This window comes from Cnephaeus nilssonii, assembly GCF_951640355.1.
Source record: "Cnephaeus nilssonii genome assembly, chromosome: 5".
Lineage (NCBI taxonomy): Eukaryota > Metazoa > Chordata > Mammalia > Chiroptera > Vespertilionidae > Cnephaeus > Cnephaeus nilssonii.
The window spans coordinates 22,160,657-22,179,581 of record NC_137076.1 but is presented as its reverse complement, the minus strand read 5'-3'; the positions used below and the strand labels follow the sequence as shown (position 1 = coordinate 22,179,581).

The 18,925-nt window shown below is 50.5% G+C and overlaps 1 protein-coding gene across 3 annotated transcripts; it reads right to left on the bottom strand.

Moving 5' to 3' along the window:
• Positions 1-861: 861 nt before the first annotated feature.
• Positions 862-13,022, bottom strand: YJU2B (YJU2 splicing factor homolog B). Of its 3 annotated transcripts, XM_079772266.1 has the most exons (11): positions 12,953-13,022; positions 10,299-10,343; positions 9,027-9,080; positions 7,898-7,980; positions 7,489-7,544; positions 7,319-7,408; positions 5,797-5,857; positions 4,820-4,962; positions 4,544-4,716; positions 1,670-1,808; positions 862-1,549 (listed from the first exon to the last, which is right to left on the bottom strand). In XM_079772266.1, exons 2-11 carry the CDS (start codon positions 10,299-10,301, stop codon positions 1,068-1,070), a joined length of 1,284 nt encoding a protein of 427 aa, XP_079628392.1. In that variant the 5' UTR covers positions 10,302-10,343; positions 12,953-13,022; the 3' UTR covers positions 862-1,067. The 3 variants fall into 3 exon arrangements, with proteins under 3 accessions (XP_079628392.1, XP_079628390.1, XP_079628391.1); XM_079772264.1 differs by lacking the exon at positions 7,319-7,408 and having other exon boundaries at positions 864-1,549; XM_079772265.1 differs by lacking the exons at positions 7,319-7,408; positions 12,953-13,022 and adding an exon at positions 12,198-12,220 and having other exon boundaries at positions 864-1,549.
• Between the last annotated feature and the right edge of the window lie 5,903 nt (positions 13,023-18,925).

Below are 18,925 nucleotides of genomic sequence, written 5' to 3'. Positions count from 1 at the left end.
ACCACAAAGGCGGCACCATTTACGGGGCATCTTCTAGATGCCAGGCCTTGTGTTTGGCGTCTGGCTGATCGTGCTATGACCGCCAAATCCCAGGTGGGCACCATCAGGCCAGAGCAAGTGCTGCCGGTTGTCTCTGGTAGAGAAAAGCCCTAATTGGAGATGTCAGGGCTCACACTGCTACCCTGAGACTTTACTGCCCCATTGGGGAGCAGGGCTGGTGGGCTGGGGCAGCTACTGCGACCATCATGCCCTGAGTACGAATTCAGCTGGAACCTCAGCCCCAAGAGGGTTGCATTTGTTCATCGCTGTTCTCCCTGTGGCTAGAACAGTGCCTGGCACCCTCCCAGTGTTCCATCAGTATCTGTGAAAAGATCTCCCTTTTCCAAGGTTAGGGGGAGGTGACAGGCTATTATTTCCTGGTGTATGTGGGCTGTTTTGAACTATTTTCTGCTGTCTTACGTTTCATTCAAAAGCAGCAACACGCTGGGACCTTTTTAGTGATCCTTGTAAGGTGTTCCCATGGGCTGGGGACAAGGAACAGCTCACACCTGCATGGGCACGCCGTGTGCCCCCAACCTTGGGCCCCCTGCGTGGTTCCTGCTGCCTGGTCCCCTACCCACCCTTCCCACTCAGCCCGTGTCACTTCCTCTGGGAAGTCTGCCCTGATTGCAGACCAACCTGAGCCACTACCTTGAAACCCTCATCATCCTGGGGTGAGGACCATCGCGGTGGTCACAGCTGTAGCCCGGCATCACCATTTGCTATGAGAGGCCTGCCAGCTTGGTTGGATGGGGTGGGGTAGAGGGGCAGCCCCTGGGCCCATCTAGTAACCGGAGGCAAGGGCAAAGAAACAGCTTTAATAAGTCTGGGGAGTGGGGTGTCCTACAAGGCACACACACCCTCTCCCCGTCTTCAGGACCAAATAAATAATTCCATCCCTTGGGAAGGCGAGGTCTGAGGAAGGGGTGATGTTTGAGGTCTCGGAGGCTGGTGGTCCAGTGAGGCTGCAGTCTCTGAGGGACCTCCTGGGTATGCCTCAGCCTCCAGAGGGGGTCCAGTCCCCAAAATCACTCACTCTCTGATGAGTCTGAGTAGTCAGCCACAAGGGAAGAGTTGAGGGTGCAGGGGCGTGGTGTGTCCTGGGGATCGGCTGTCTCTTGGGAGGAGCCTGATGAGGACCGGGGCCTGTCCTGACAGCCCCCATTCTGCCCTTGAGGTTCCTTTGTCTTGGGGGTCTTGGCTGTCTCCTGAGAGCAGTCTTGGGGGGATGTGGGTAAGTCCTGGGTGGTGCCCTCTGACACCTGTAGCTTCCCCGACTTGGAGGTCTCAGCAACGTGCTGTGGGCTCTCTGAGGTCTCCCGGGACTGCCTTCGAACAATACCCAGGCCCCCCACGGTGATGGGGGAGCCGGCAGGTGCAAGTTTTCGGTTCTGGGCCAGCTTCTTCAGGACGCTGCCAGCTTTGCTGCAGGTGCTGGGCCCCGAGGTCGAGGGGAACCAGGAGCGGCTGATGATCTCTGTCCGCTTGAGTTTCTGCTTGTCCTCATATGCTGGGGGAGAGGGAGAGGAGGGGAAAGAGGTCCAAAGCCACCCTCTGCCCGGGTCTGCCCTTCAAAGCCGGGACCCCCCGTCTCTCCCCATCCCAACCCACGCCCTCCAGCCCCACGCACAGTCCAGCGTATGGAACTTGAGCAAGGCGGCCAGCCTGCGGTCGTCCTCTGTCTCAGGCACCAGGGGGATGGCCAGGCTCGCCTTGGCCTGCAGCGCCTGGTCCCTCTCCTCCTCCTCCTGCAGGGCTTTTTTCTTTTCCTGTTGGGGGAAGTGAGGTGGTATCAAAGCCGTGTCTCTTCCATGCCTGTTGATGCACACCATTGCTCCAGACCTCCAGGTCTGTTTCCTCCTCTCAAAGCTCGTGGGGAAAAAAGCCTCACACTATGGCTGCGGCACAAAAGTTGCTTAACAAATGGGAGGCACAATTGTTATTAATACGTGTACCATCAGTTCTTCACTCATTCATTCCACAAATATTTACATAACACCCATCTTGTCCCAGGCCTTGTTCTAGACCAGTGATGGCGAACCTATGACACGCGTGTCAGTACTGACACGCGTAGCCATTTCTGATGACACGCGGCCGCATGCCGAGGATGATACATTTGCTGCTCCTGAGGATGAAACATTTGTGACTAGAGTCTTGGAGTTAGTTTTTTCCTCAAAGTGACACACTACCCGAGTTATGCTCAGTTTTTTGGCGAAGTTTGACACACCAAGCTCAAAAGGTTGCCCATCACTGACCTAGACATTGGGAATACAGCAGAGAGCAGACAAAAATCCTTGCCCTTGTGGAACTGACATTCTAGTGGGTGAGTGAGACAACTGTGATGGGAGAAAAAGAATGCCAGGAAAGGGGTAGGGAGTGGCCAGGGGATTCAACTTTAAATGTGATACAGGGTGAAGAGGCTCAGGGACTGTCTCCCGGAGAAGATCACATCCGAGAAAAGACATCTGAGTGAGGGGCCATGTGGGAATCTGGTGGAAGAGCGTTGTAAGGTGGAGGGAAGAGCCTGTGCAAAGGCCCTGAGACAGACGTATGCTTGGAGCTGCTGAGGAGAGTGAGGAGGCCACTGTGGCTGGAGCAGAGTGAACAAGGGGAAGGTGGAGATGGGGGCGGGGAGGGGAAGGGGCAGATCATTGAGACCCGGTGGGAAAGACTTTGGCTTCTACTTTAAGTGGGAGCCACGGAGGGAGGGTACTGAACACAGGAAGGAGGTGACTGACTCAGGTGTTCATAGGCGTGCCCTGGTGGGGGTGGGGGAGAAACAGAATGTTGGGGGTGCGAGGGTGAGAGCCTGTAGACCAGGACAGAGGGACTGTGCTAGTCCAGGTAGGAGATGATGGGGGTGTGGAAGTAGCCAGATACGAGTTATAATTTGAAGGTACAGGCTGACAGACTTGCTAACTGGAGATGGGGAAGGGGAGTTAAGGCCAACTCCAAGCTTTGGGAATTCTGCCTAGAAGAACAGATGCCTTCTTCTTTTTCTTTTTATCCTCACCCGAGGATATGTTTTTTATTGATTTTAGAGAGAGAGGAAGAGAAAGAGAGAAGGAGAGAGAGAAATTGGTTGCCTCCCATACACATCCCAACTGGGGATTGAACCCGCAACCTAGGTGTGTGCCCTGACTAGGAATTGAACCCCCAACCTTTTGGTGCATGGGATGATGCTCCAACCAACTGGGCCACCCAGCCAGGGTGGACAGATAACTTCTCTATTGAGAAGAGGGGATGTGGACGGGGTAGGTTAGGGACTGAGGCAGGCTCACTGGGATGTTATGTTTGAGGGTCCTTCTACCACATGTAGAAGCCCAGAAGGTAGGGGACACACAGCTCAGGGCACAGGCCTGGCTACAGGGAAGCACTTCTAGTAACAAGTAATTAGTAAGAAAACTAGAGCCCTGGATGGGTAGCTCAGTTGGTTAGTGTAGTCCCCATACACCAAGGTTTAGGGTTCAATCCCCAGTTAGGGCACATATAAGACTCAACCAATGAATGTATAAGTAAGTGAAACAAATTGATTGTTCTTCTCTCTCCTCTCTCTCTCTCAAATAAATAAAAAGACAAAAACTAGGAATTTTACTCCTAATGATGACCACAGAATGATCAGAAGAGGAAGCAGGAAGAGATGGGAGCTGTAGGATAGTGAGGGAACTTGTGGCCTGTGGGGTTAGCCCTAATGCTCCTGCTTGGGCTCCATTGGTAGTGTCCTGGGGCAGTCCACCCCACAGAGAGAGAGAAGGAGAAGGTTCTCACAGTGCCCTGTCAGACCCTGCAAGGGTGAAAACCCCCTTTATATGGGTGAGCTACCCAGCCAGGGCACTAGTTTTCATAGCTCCACCAAGCATTTTTGGCACAACTTCAGTAGCCCTGTGGTCACTGACGGCAATACCCCGGTGTCCTTTGCATTTGTACCTGTGCCCTTGTGACTCTCCACACAGGTGCAGATATCTTGCCCACACATTACACAAATTGAAATATGCATTACGGGATGTATTTTACTATAAATGATTTTCCCTTTTTTCTCATAGTCAGCACATGGCAGGGATGATTTTGGAAATTATTTTGGGGCAGGTTGACAGTCTATGGATTTTGTTTTGGGACAGCTGAGTGGGCCCATGGAACGTGTGTTGGGAGTTGACCAGTTGGTCAGTACCCTGCTGGGCCTCCATGATACCCACAGCAGGGTCAGGCTTCACCCGGGCCCCAGCCTGAGGCTCGTTTACCCTTTGAAATCTGTTGAAAGCGAAGCCCAGTCCCCATAGGGGAAGGCGCTACGAGCTTAAAAATAGCCACTGGGCTGGGTGCCTCCCATGGGCGCTGTGAGGTCTTCATGATGCAGGTGGAAAAAATAGGCTCAGTGGATGAAATGACATGCTTGTAGCTAGTATGTGATGGGGACGGGGCTGGACCTGGGTCTTAACTTGCCATGTTAGCGATGCCAGGTGCCCCCGCCTGCCTGTGGTTCCAATCCTGGCTGGAAGCCACTCACCCGGAACCTTTTCCGCAGCATGCTGTTGAGGGCAAAGTCGTCCTTCCAGGCGCTCTGTGCCTCCTGGATGTGGCTCAGGGTGGGGAGGGCCTTCTTGAGTGTGCTTCGGTCGGCCTCCCCGTGCTCCAGACGGAACATGGCATCTGTCTCCAGCTTCTGCTTCTTCTCATGCTCTGCAAGGGTGGGAATGTGGCTGGGCATTCTGGGACCCACCTCAGGCTCAGGGTCAGGGTCAGGGTCAGGCAGGGGTGGCTTTGGGCTGCCTGAGGTGCTCACCTGTCGTCAGCACCTGCTCATTGTCCGCCATGTCCCAGCGCTCCTCCTTGCGCTGGGCACCACTCACGATCACATAGTCACAGTTGGCAGGGTCTGTCTGCATCTCAATGTAGTTGATGCAGAGGTGGCATTTCATCCGGAATCTGGGAGGTGGGCAGGAATCAGGACACTGCAGCCACCCCAGGCTGCCATGACCCCTGACTGCTTCCTTCTACCTGTGCGCATCATCCAACAAGTGTTTACTGAGCATCTACTACCTACCAAGTTCCATACCTGGGGATACAGCCATGGCGAGACAGACATGGTCCCATTACGCCAGAACTAACTTCTGTCTGGAGTTTATTCATTCATTCATTTGTTCGCTTATTCATTTACTCAACAAACACTCCTGAGCTAGGCTGCTCTGTGGCTGGCTTGGCACCAGCTGCCAGGGACATAGCAGTAAAACAAATCAACCTACACTCGGAGGGATGAACATTCCAGCAGGGGCCATGTTGCCCACAAAGAGTGCGGGGTGGTACTCGCCACTTTAGAAAAGTCCTCTTTGAGAGGCGGTGCTGGAGTAGAAACCCAAGGGAAGGAGCCTTGCAGATGTCTGGGGAAGATTGTTCCAGGCAGAGGGAACAGAGGTGGAGCCTCTCTGGGTAAGAGAGAGGGACAGTGAGGAGCCCGTGTGGCTGGTGCAGAGTGAGCGAGGGGAAGTGTGGGAGGAGGTGAGAGCAGGGATGGGATAGAGCAGGGTGTTAGGGGTCTTGTGGGCCATGGGAAGGACTTTTACTCTGAGGAAGGTGGGAGCCATGGAGGGGTCTAAACAGAGGGACGTACTGACTGGCACACCAGGATGATTTTCCGGACAGAACACAGGTGATGGCCATCAGGAAGAGGGTACCAGCTCTCCTCCCCTTAAGACTCATTTACAGCCCATTCGCCCTGCGGCCACCCACGTGTCCCTGAGACACCTGCCAGGCTGCCTCTACCTGTAGATCGGGGTCGTGTAGTAATTGCCAACCTTCTTCTTTTCTGCGTTGTAACGAACACCTGGAAGGAGAAGGGGAGTGGAGGCTCAGGCTGGGCTGGAGCCCACGCACCCGGGTAGGGGGCAGGCAGGGGTGGTATTTTGCTCCCCTGCAGAGGAGGTACCTCAGGAGGGCACTGAAATTCAAGGCAGCAAAGAGCTGTGCTCAGGCTGTGTGACAGGTGCTCAAGCCACAGAGGAGGGTAGGCAGGAGCCAGAGGGTCTGGGATGAATTCTAATTCCACCACCTATCCGCTGTGTGAGCTCAGGTCAGCAACCTCATCCCTCTGGCCTGTTTCCACATCTATGCAATAGAGATGATTATAATGCCTACTGTACAGGGCTATTGTGAAAACTGCAGGAGCTAATAAAACACACATTGCTTAGAATAGGGCCTGGCTCAGCAAACATTTGAGAAGGGCTGGACTTATTATTTTTCTAGAGAATGTTCAGGTTTTTTATTATTTTGCTAGTTAGATGATATATATTCTTGACTCTGTATGAACTTGTTTATCAGTGAAAAATGCTTAAACTAGAAAAACAGAGCTTGGGCTGGCGAGTGGTGTGGCTTAGCTGGGTTTTCCTCTCATGGGTCCTGCTTCCAATCATGTCCCTGAGGGTGACCCATGTGTGGTGGTGTCAGGCCAAGCCCCACTTTTTGTCCCTGAGTGCCTGGTGGCCTTTAAGGCAGATTCCCTGGCTGGGTCTGATCAGGGAGACACCACAGGGGCTCACTTGTCCTCCTCAGCAGTCGGCTGGCTGGGCCTACCCCTTCCTGCACTTCCACAGCCTTTGCCAGGAGAACTGGATCCTCTCACTGAGAGCCCTCAGCTCCTGTTTACAGAATGAGCTGCTCCCCTGGCCCAGGTGCTGTGTGAGGAGCTGCGGGAGGTGCCGTGAGGATCCCAGAGGAGGAAACAAAGTCAGGAGAGTTGAGTCATCTGACCAAGGTCTCACCACGGCTGAGCAAGACCTTGGACCATGCCTGTCCGTCCATCCATCAGTGCACCTGTGGCACAGTCAGAGGCCCAAATGCTAACGGTGACAGTCAAGGACAGTGATAGCAGCAGACTGAATTTACGAGCCCTCCCATATGCCACGTGCTGTGCACTACACACTTGGTTTATTAAAATATTATTTTTATTGATTTCAAAGAGGAAGGGTGAGGGAGAGAGAGATATAAACATCAATGATGAGAGAGAATCATTCATCAGCTGTCTCCTGCACATCCCCACTGTGGACTGAGCCCGCAACCCAGGTATGTGCCGTGACTGGGAATTGAACCGTCACCTCCTGGTTCATAGGTTGACGCTCAACCACTGAATCATGCAGGCCAGGTTGTGCACTACATACTTTACATGCCACACAGGTGGACACTCAGACCATCTGAATTTTACAGATGGGTAAACTGAGGTACACAGAGGCTCAGTCACTGGCCCAGGATCACTCAGCTAGGAGATGAACGCAAAGCCTGGCCTCCTCACCACTCTGCAATGAGGCATCCGCAGCCCGCCAGTCACTTGGGTGCCACCTCCTCCCAGACTCCTGATTGGGAGTCCCTGATGGAGATGACCCTGGTGGTTAATGGGCTTCAATGTCTGTGGGACTGAATAGGGGTGGGCTGGGTGGGAGCAGGGGGTGGGTGGAAACTCACCCATGCCAATGTGGTTCTTGCAGCCATCACACCAGATGTTATATGGCATCTCGAATCTACACAAACAGAAAACAGCTTATTTGCTTTTGTCCACTGGGCTCTCCCTTGGACTCCACACCTGCAACTCTGGCCACAGCCGCACCGCAAATGGCGCGTACTTAGAGGGGATAAAGAATGGTTGACGAATGTTCCTATAGCCAGGCCAGTCCAGGCCAACAGAGACATTCAGCTGAGCCTTGGACTTGTGAGCAATATGTGCTTATTGTTTGGTTATGTGGCAACAGCTGACTGATATAGTGACTCTCTGCTTAACAGAATTAAGATCCTGCAGCACTGGGCACACTGGAGTGCTGAATTCTCCTTGAGATTGAGGCCAGGTGGCACAGGGGCAGGAGTTCTCAGGCCTTACCTGATGATGAGAATGCCCTGGGACAGCTTCCGAGCCCGCTCCCGGAGTGGGTGGCTGTTGTGGTATCGGTTGAGAGAGCCATGCTGTGCAGAGAGGAGGAAGGAGCAGGTTAGCACTGCTAAGCTGGGCAAACTCATGCTCTCCGGCATAGGCTGAGAGAGGCCTCTTTCTTATGACCTACCAGGGGTATTAACAGCACAATGGAAGGCACAGAGGCTCTGGTGAAGCCAGTGCGTTTGGGCTCATGAATACATGAATTTGAATCTTTCCTCTCCCATTTTAGAGCTGAAAGAGCTGTGTGACCCAGGGTAGTAACCTCACCATTTGCCTTCCTGAGTCTAGGTTCCGTAATTACCTCTGGGTGTCGTGGGGAGAACTGGCAAACGTTTACTGGCTACTTTACGTGCGTTGCCTCATTTTAATCCCTCAGCGATTCTGTGAGGACAGGTTGTTTTATTTCCTTTTTGACATGGGAAAACTGTGGTGTAGAGAGGCTGAGTCAAGGGCCTGGGGCCATGCCGCCAGATCGCACTGACTCACTCAGCAGACCTTACTCAGCCTCTATTGTATGAGGACACAGCCGTGAACAAGATGGAATGTCTCTACCTGAGTGGAGTGAATGTTCTAAAGGGGAAATGGACAATACTCAAGTAAATAGATAATGTGTCAGGGAGCCCTTATAGGGCTATGAAGAGAAACATCACTAGGTAATGAAATAAGAGAATGAGACAACGGTCAGGGAGGCCCTGTGTGAGTAGAGACCTAAAGGAAGGGAAGAAACCTTGTGGTCAAATGGAGGAAGAGATTCCAAGCAGAGGGAACAGCAGAGGGTACGAGGAGACCAGAGGGGCTGGGATCTGACCCAGGGCCTGAGTGCCTGACCTCATCCTGAGTTCTGCTGGAAATACGCCAAGCTGAGCACAGAGTAGGTCACTGATGAGAGCCATGTTTTCCTCTGGGGATGAAGACTACCCCAAGACTCGTGCCACAAGAGCAAGGCAGAGAGATCTCAGGGTCGCCCATGCTTCTGCAGCTGTGGCTCCGATGATGAGGATGTCCTGGGACAGACCTCACCCTGCCCCGTGAGGTCTCTGCAATCATGGACATGGGAAGGAAGCCTGCCTCTTACCTTTTCAGGGTTGAAATCTGGAGGGTAGTACTTGTTTACACCTTTCCTTTCACCCTGGAAAGCAGAAGAGAGACATGACTCAGAGAGTGTCCTGCAGGAGACCTAGTGGTGCAGCCTTGAGGGGTGGGACTTGGATGAGGGAGACTGAGGACGGCCCTGGGCTCCATGTCTGATTGAGGACTGGTGACCTGGGAGAAAAACCCACTGTTGTTGCCATGGAAAATTCCACGAGGGTTCCACTCTCCTAGAGCGATGGCTTTTGTATTTTGGGGGGTCTGACTTACAGTAAGACACATTTAACAATGCAACAGGGCAGACATGCCCGCAATACAGCTGAGGCACAGGTCTCATGAAAGAACCCTTACCCTGGCTGGGGAGTCTCTTCTCAAAAGCTGGCAGCCACTTGCTGAGATGACTGAATGACCCACCAAAGTAGTGGGTCTCAAACTTGGCTGCACATTACAACCACCTGAGGTGTTTCTAAAATACTGCTATCTGGGATCCACGCCCAGAAAACTCCTGACAGAGGATCTGCTCTGGAGAGTGGCGCCTGAACACTGGGCTTTTAAAAAGCAACCTGGAAAACATGTTTAACAAATCCTTGTTCACAGCAGCATTATTCCCAACAGCCAACAAGTGGAAACAACCCAAATGCCCATCAATGGATAAATGGATAAACCAAAGGTGGTCCATCCACACATTGGAATATCATTCAACCATAAAAAGGAATGAAGCTCTGATACATGCTACAACCTGGGTGAATCTTGAAGACGATACGTTAAGTGAAAGAGGCCAGATATAAAGGCCAAATGGTATATGGTCCCATTTACATGAAATGTCCTGAATAGGCAAATCCATAGAGACATGAAGCAGACTAGTGGTTGCTAGGGGCTGGAGGAGGGGGGAAGGGGAGTGACTGCTAATAGGGAAGGAGTTTCCTTTTGGGTGATGGAAACATTTTGGAAGTAGTTAAGAGATGATGGCTGCACAACATTATGAATGCCATGGGATAATACACTTTAAAATGGTTAATTTTGTTATGAGAATTTCACCTCATTAAAAAAAATCAAAGAAAGAAAAAAGCTTCTGGGGTGATTTTAATGTGAAGCAAAGTTTGAGAACTACTGCACCAAAAGATCATGAATCCAGAGTTTGAAAATACAATCTTAGAGCTCAGGGACAGGGAAGGGCTTTAGGGGAGGAAGGGGCTACTGTGGGAGTCTAATGAAGACTAGAAAAGAACCCCAAGAAGCCACAAGCCAGTCTACTCACCATCTTGGGAGCTGCCTACTGGTCCTCACCCTCAACGTGGCCAATCTGCAAAGATGACAAGACACTGACACGGACTGTGCTGTGCTGACCATCTGCCCAGTCCCACTCTCCTGGGGAGCCGGGCAGAGGGGCCGCGGCTCCCCTGAGAAGATGCTGTGGGCTGGGTAAGGTGGTGTCGACTCCGAAGAGCCTTCCCCCAGGTGTCCAAAGAGCAGCGCTTGTTGGTTTAGTGTCCTGTCCACTCGCCATCCAACATATATTCACAGCTAACACTTCTCACCCCTCCATGGCCCCTGCCATCGCTCCCCTGGACCAGTGTAGTCACCTCTCTCCGGTCTCACTCTGCCCTCAATTCCCACGGTCTGTTCGTCCCACAGGCGTTAGGAGGATCTTTAAAAAAATAAATCTAAAATATCGCTCTCCTGCTTAAACCCCTCCAGTTACTCCCATTGCTTTGAGAATCATGTACCCTCCTCAGCCCCCCGGCTGTGGGCTATGGAACCCCTGCCTCCCTCTCCAAGCCTGCCGCTCACCCCTCTCCCTCGTGCTCACTCTGGCTTCCTGGCTGCCTTCAGAGGCTAAGCAGGTGCAGGCCCACTGCCTCGAGCACTCCTCCAAAAGCTGTCTGTTCTTTGTCACAGGTCTCAGCTCAAACATCACTTTTGTCAGAGGCCCCACTGGAGTCACTTCTCCCCTGGAGTTCCTGTCACATCACCCTGTGTCTGTTCACTTGTCTACAGTTTGCCTCCTCTGCAAGATCTCACCTTGCCATATCTCTAGCACCAAGGACAGTGCCTGGCCTCTAATAAATTTTGACAGAAGGCCTGGCCTCTGGCCCAGGTAGCTGGTGTGTAGTCCGGTACACCAAAATGTTACCGCTCTGATCCCTGGTCAGGGTAGGTACAGAAGGCAACTGATGGATGTTTCTCTTTCACATTGATGTTTCTCTCTCTCCTCCTTAAGTCAATAAATATATCTTTGGGTGAGGATTAAAAAAAAAAAAAAAAGTTCTGACAGAAGAACCATTGGTAACTGATTGAAATTTCCGTAAGAATCAGTGGCAGGTGACACAGGTATCAAAATCAGGGGCTCCTAAAACTGGGGGTTAGACATCCCCTACACCCTGCATGTTTGGAGGAGAGACTTTTAGGTCCTGAATTGGGATTGGCAAGTTTTCTGTTAAGGAACATAGAATAAATACTGCTGGCTTTCCGGACCAGACTGTCTGTGTCCCAACAACTCCATTCTGCCCATCGCCCAGTTCTCAGAAAGTAGCTGTGAACAAGATGTAAATGAATGGGTGTATTGTACTCCAATATAACTGAAATTTGCGTTTCCCATGATTGTCGCTCTTTACAAAGTATTCTCCTTTTGAGTTTCCCCCAATCATTTAAGAAGTCAGTATCTCTCTTAGCTGGCAGGTTGTACAAAATCAGGCTGGTTTTGGCCTGTGGGTATCCTCTGCCAGCTCCCTGTGCTAGTCAGGAAGCTTGGTCTAATTGTTGCTGCTACTTTAGTTGTGCACTCTCTAATGGTTACTGTGTGCCAGGCGCTGCACTGAGCCTGACACCACTGCCTCATTTACTCTGTATTGTTACTATTTTTTTCCAACTGACTTAGGGACTTAAGCAACTTGCCAGAGTCAGAAGCTGATGGGGAGACAGAACCAGGGGGCAAAGCCCTGGATGTAAACTGCTCCGACACTGTCCCGAACCTCTCTCTATCTCGGGTCCTCCATCTACAGAGAGTGCCCCTGGATGTTTTTACTAACAAAATAGCTAAGTGCCCACCCAGGCTTTGGGGTCACAGTTCCCTGGGCTTGAATCTCAGCTTTACTCCTCACTCACTGGGTGGCCTTGGCCAGTGTCCGAGCCTCCCTGAATTATTATATTTCCTCACCTGTAAAGAGCGGATGAGGGCGACAGGACTGACTTTCTGGGGTTGCTGTGGATGAAATAACACCGTGGGAAGTGCTTGCACAAAGTACTGCGTTTACAGGAGCCAGGAGTCTTAACATGGTTTACCACCCCAGTGAATAGTATAATAGGCTGGATAGATGGGAATCTCTGATCCCTGGTGTCAAGAGTAATCATAGACTGTATTTGTCCAGGACATACTACTTGGACTCGGATACCGACTCTGCTGCTTGCTAGTGGCCTGACTTTGGACAAGCTGCTCACTTTCTTCGGGCCTCCGTTTCCTCATCTATAAAGTAGGGTTTACCAAAGTATCAACCTGATAAGGTTGCAGTTAAGACTCAGTGAGTTCAAGTTCTCACTACAGCACCTAACGCCGAATTAACCACGTTGGTGGTTGTGATGGTTTCTCATGTCCACCGTTTTACAAGAGTTATTTTACAAAATCTTCACCACGACCCAGCGAGGTAGGGGCTTACTGGTTCCATTTTCTAGAGGTAGTAAACCAAGGGGCCCTTCAGGCATAATATGGGCCTGGAGTCACGGCCGTAGCCCGGGATTTGGGTCCGGGGTCACGCCCGCGACCCCAGAACCGTAGGGCCCCTCCGGCGTGCTCGTGTCAGTAGGACGGCTCCGAGATTGGGTGAGGTAGCAGCCTGACACCCCCACTTCACTCCACTTCACCCCACTACCCGGGCCCCTACCGGCCTGGCCGCCCCTCCGCCTACCAGCCCTTACCTGCCCTCCTCCTGACGTCACGCCGCGCCTGTGCCCGGAAGTGGTGTTGGACGCGCAAGAGAGGTAGCGCACTCCCCGCGTGACGTAGACGCTAGCGCGAGGCGGGGCGATGTGGAAGCGCAGCGCTGATTGGCTGAGTGCTGAACCCGCCTCGCGCTCTCAGCCGCCGGTGTGGACCAATCCGGGACTACCCCTCCCCACTACGTACACGTCAGGATGCCCCGCCCACTGTCCCTGGCCCAATCCGAAGCCAGCATCCCTGCCGGCGCCCTCCTAGGAGCGCAAACTCCTCGGCTGAACCCTAAGGGCGAGCGTCGGCAAAGGCTAACCTGTACGTGCGAAACCTAACCAGCCCCTGGTTTTGAGCGGCTAACGAGCTAAGGACTGTTTTTCCATTTGTAGGTGATTGGGGGGGGGGGGGGGAGAAGAAATCAAAAGAATAGCATTTCGTGCTGTGAAAGTAATATGAAGTTTAAATTTTAGTAACCATAAATAAAATTTTATTGGAATACAGCTAGGTCCATTTATTTACCTATTGCCTATGGCCACTTTCCCACTACAATGGCAGAGCTGAATGTTTGCAACAGAGTGTATGGCCCAGACAGCCTAAAAATGTACTATCTGGCCCTTTTACAGAAGTGGGCCTTCGAGCCTTCAGACCAGCCCAGGCTGTGTGTGCCTTCTTCCCAGGCTTTTGAACTTACTTCTATGCCCTGTAGGGCCTAACAGAATCTATCTGTTCGTTTGTGCAACGAACAGCTGTTTATTAGGTGGGTGCTATATGGCAGCAATGGGGATTGAGAGTAAATGACACACCCTTTTCTCATTGATAAGGCAGACATATCAACTGGCAATTTATCAAGGGCAGTATGAAAAATGATGACAATACTACTACTACTACTACTACTACTACTATATTATTTGATGCCAGGCTCTGTTCTAAAGGTCTTGCAAGTCAGTTCTCATGCAATTACTGAGTGCTCACTGCTTACCACGCATCATTCATCCGTGTTCACTACTCACATGTATTATTTCAGGGAACACTGCTCCTATGAGATGAATATGCTATCATTCTTGTTCTACAGATGAGACAAGCTCAGAGAGGGTAAGTTACTGGCTCAAGGTCACACAGCTAGTGAGGGGTGGAGGATTTAACTTCCATCTGATGATGCTAAACCTTGTTCCCTTAACTTCTGAGGGTTGTGTGCATTAAATATAAGGGCTATGGGCACCCAGAGAGAGGGTAAGACAGAGAATATCAATGTGAGAGAAACGCATCGATTGGTTGCCTTCTGCACACGCCCTGACTAGGGCCCAGGCCGGGGAGGAGCCTGCCATCCAGGTACTTGCCCTTGACCAGAATCGAACCCAGGACCCTTTGGTTTGCAGGCTGATGCTCTATCCACTGAGCAAAATATCAGCCTGAGATATGAAGACTGTTCTATAATGATGCCAAATGCAGGGCAGTTCCTGTGGCACCAAGGGAACTGACTTAGGGAGGGGGGGGGGCAATTAGCCAGCCTGGGCAGGTGGCAGGAAGGGCCTTGGATTCTAGCTCTGGGGATCCTGAACCTCACCTCTGTTTGCTCATCTGTAAAGTGGGATGTTTCTACTCTGCCCATGGGAATGAATGCAATAAATGCCTACATATGTACTTGTAAAACATTTTGAATAAAAGAAAGTTGTGGGCTGAGAAGGGCATTCCAGGATCATGGTGCAGCTCTTGGGGACAAGAGAATGACAGAAGATTAGCTGGGTTTTAAGTATCTGGCAGTTCTTTACATGACGCTGAAACCCACTTCCGTGCTAGTGGCATCCTATTCCTGCCTGCAAGGGCCACAGATGGCCGATCAGTCTTCTACATGCCAGCCCTTCAGCTCCCGCCTACCTCTGAGAGCCTTTGGTTTAGGCCTAACTCCAGCGTTATCTCTCCAGTCACCCTCCAGAGTTGAGAATCCAGAGCTGAGAATACAGGTGCAACAGGTGAGACATTTTTTTTATTTTTATTTTTTAAATTTCTTTATTGATTAAGGTGTCACATATTTGTCTTCATCCCCCCATTCCCATCCCCCACCCCTCCCCACGGATGCCCCCACCCCCCTGTTGTCCTTAACCATTGGTTAGGCTTGTATGCATGCACACAAGTCCCTTGGTTGATCTCTCCCCCCTACCCCCACCCTCTCCTACCCTCCCTCTGAGGCCCGACAGTCCGATCGATGCCTCCTTGTTTCTGGGTCTGTTCTTATTCATCAGTCTATGTTGTTCATCATTTCCCCTAGATGAGTGAGATCATGTGTTACTAGAAATATACTTATAAGAACCGAATGTGAGACGAGCAATAATAGTTATGCTGACAGGCAAATGAATCAGTCTGTAGTAAGTTTCTTTCTGGACCAACAGTTCTTTTGAGACCTGATTTCAATGTCCACCCGTTCCTTATGTGTACATGTCGGCACTGACTTTTCAGCTCTGGATGGTGGACAAATGGTGGTAATGCAGGTTCGACTCCCTCTGGTTTGGTCTTGCCCGGACGCAGGGGCGCGGCTTCACCTGGACCTGGGACCCAGCATCACCCAGGCCCCGGGGCGCGTGGCCCAGGTGAGACATTTTATATTTGATCTGTGGCTGTGATCAAAACTGTTTTGGCTGCTACCCCTTCCTTTGAGAACATCCAATCTCCAAGAGGGCACCACAGCATTTGTACTCAGTCAGCCCATCCTCGGCCATAGCTGATTGGGTCAGGAGTGTAGATTTAACCCAAGCTGGGTCAGTCGGGTTTGCTCCTGGGAAGTTAGAATTGGCATCCAGACATGCACAGGAATCTGCCTATGGCCTGACCTGAGAACTTGGAACTTTGGATTTAGTGGGTAGCCATTGAGAGAGAGAGAGAAAGAGAGAGAGAGAGAGAGAGAGAGAGAGAGAGAGAGAATGAATGAATGGAGGGCTTTCTGTTGTTAGGTCCCTGGAGATATCCCTATAATAAACTCTCCTCCTTTGACTAAGCTAGTTTGAACAAGTTTCTCTCTTTTTAAAAAAATATATTTGTATTGATTTTGGAGAGGAAGGGAGAGGAGAGAGAGATAAGAAACATCAACGATGAGAGAGAATCATTGATCGGCTGCCTCCTGCACACCCTCAACGGGATCAAACCCACAACCTGGGCATGTGCCCTTGACCAGAATCGAACCATGGACCCTTCAGTCCGCAGGCTGACGTTCTATCCACTGAGCCAAACCAGCGAGGGCAAGTTTCTGTTTCTGGCAACCAAAATAACCTTACCTAGGAAAGCGGTCCTATGTATGGTTATGGGAACTGGTTAAGTCAACAGTTGTGTTGGAGCAAAGAAAAGAGAGGTGGGTGATCATTTCAAGGCAACCCAAACTTTCCTTCATCCTTTTGAGAGAAGAAAGGGCAAAGACAGTGGCATGTGAGGAAAGAAATCCAACTGCTAATTTATTTTTTCCCGCCAGAGGAGAGGGTTTCTATAGTAGACAGATTCTATGGTGCCCCAGATCTCTGCCCCCTGGTGTCCCTGTGTAATCCTCTCCCGCGAGTGAGGGCCCAGGGACTCTATTCTAACTAGTAAAATGTAGTCAGGTGATGGGATATACATGATTACCTGTACATAAATACCTAAGCTTGTAGTACTCATCTTGCTAGGGACTCTCTTCCTTGTTGGGTGTGATGAAGCCAGCTGCCGTGTTGTGAAAAGGAAGTGAGGGCAGCCCACAGCCAACAGCCAGGGAGGAACTGAGGCCCTCAGTGTGAGAGCCTGCAAGGAAAGGAGATTCTGCTAATAACCACATGAGTTTGGAAGCAGACCCTTCCCCAGTCGAGCCTCCGGTGAGACACAGCCCTGACCTATACTTTGTTCACAGCCATGAAGAGGACTTCGTTAAGCTGTAGCCAGACCCCTGGCCCACAGAAACTGAGAGATAAACATAGGTTGTTTTAAGCCTCTAAGTTTGCCATAATTTGTGATGCAGCAATAGTTTCTTTCTCAAGCTATCAATCAACATATAATGAAATCAATCTGCTTGATGTGTTTTCAAATCAACCAAAAGCAAATCAGAAAACTCAGTTACAGACCTATACGGGGTATCCCCCCAAAAATGTACACACACACAGCTGATAGCTCAGTTTTAAAAATAAAATGTATTTTAATAAATACTGCCTTTATAAGTATTCAAAGTGTGTGTCTACATTTTGGGGGGAACCCTCTATATATTTGCCTCTGTAAGATGGCAATGTGATCAGGACAATACTTGGTTTCTCAGATATGCAATAGATTCTAGAAAATATTGTTTATGGTGCAACCCTGAAGGCAGAAAGGACAGGGCCAGGGCACCAGGGCACTCCTCCAGGTCCCGCGTAGGCCTCTCCTCCAGTGGCCAGGCCCTGAGCACACGACACACTTAGGGAGCCTGGGTGACTTCAGGATCCTGCCATTCCAGAAGGAAGAGGGCCTGCGAAGCTAGCCAAGTTCAGTGCCATACCTCCACTCATTAGCGGCTGCACCTGGCTTATTCTGAACTCAAGTCTTTGGGGAAACAAAAATTTGAAAAGGAACATCTGTTTAGAAATAGGCGTTTCACGTGTGGCAAGAGAAGGGTAGTGACGCTAAGGACTCTGAGTCAATGCAGGCTAGTGAGAGCTACTTATTTGGCCTGTGTCTCCACAAGAGGAAGAAGATGGGGCTGGATTAAAGGAGAAAAGGCACTTCCCTTCCCAGTCCTGGAAGAGCATCTGGAAGCCATGAGGCCCCAGTGTGCTTTGTGGCTTCGAAGAGAACACGGAAGAGAACAAGTCTTTACCTTGAAGAGCTCAATGCCATCTGCATATTACCTCCAAACAACAGGAATAATAATACACTTAACTCAGGCACTGCTTTTATTATACCAAGTTCAAAGGACTTTTAAAAGGGGGACTGTGGCTTTATGGGTTTAGGAAAGCTGGATTCTGGGAAACAGTTGGCTTCTATTTTTGGCTCTACTGCTTGTTTTCCTGTTGACCTGGTGTGCAATAGGAAGGGTCTGGCGATCTCTTGGAGCCAACTGTTCTTAAAATTTGGGGAAAAGGTAAGGGACCAGAGACATACAGACACCCCTAACATTTCTGGTTTTCTAAAAGCTTTTGAAGTATAACTCAAAGCATTTCTGCTTCTGGTTGGAGGGAGGAGGCCAGGAATGCATGACAGTGCCAACACAGAGTGCATGACAAAAGCATTTCCTGTTCTCTTGGTGGCTCTGTTACAATTATCCTTTTTTACCACTGAATGCTCAAAACGCATGAGTCTATTTCATGGCTCTCTGTTGTCCCTCTACCAGCTCAATCTGAAGGTCATGGGGATGGTGAGTGCAAGGGTCCTGCAGTGTCACAGGTAGGTAGGCCAGAGTTTGGCTACTACATGCTTTGGTCTTGGCTTGAAGCCTTATAGTCTAAGGCAGGGTTGGCAAGCTTTCTGTAAAGGACCAGATAGTAAATATTTTATGCTTGGGGCCCAGATGGCTCCGTACAACTCCTCAGCTCTGACATTGAATGAAAGCAGTCATAGACATTATGTAAATGAATAGATTGGGCTGTGTGCAAATAAAACTGTATTTCCAATAAAACCAGGCATTGGACTGAGCAGTTTGCTGAGCCCTGGTCTAAGGGATTGAAAAGATTAAAGCTTTTTTCTTAGAGAAACTACAAGTCTGACTCCCAATAAAAGCAGCTGCAAAGGAGATGTGGATAGGGTGCCGGGAGGCCCTGTGTTTGAACCTTGGTCATCTGCTTAGTGGTTGTTACAAAGTTCTTAACTTCACATTCAGAGGTTTCAATCTGGGCATCACTTCCTAGTTTTGTGACCTGGGGCAAGTTGTTAACTACTGTATGGCTCAGTTTCATCACCCAAAGATGGAGATAATGACACTTAAAACTCAGAGTGGCAGGAGGAGGCTTCCTGGGATGACACTGGGAAGGCACTTAGCA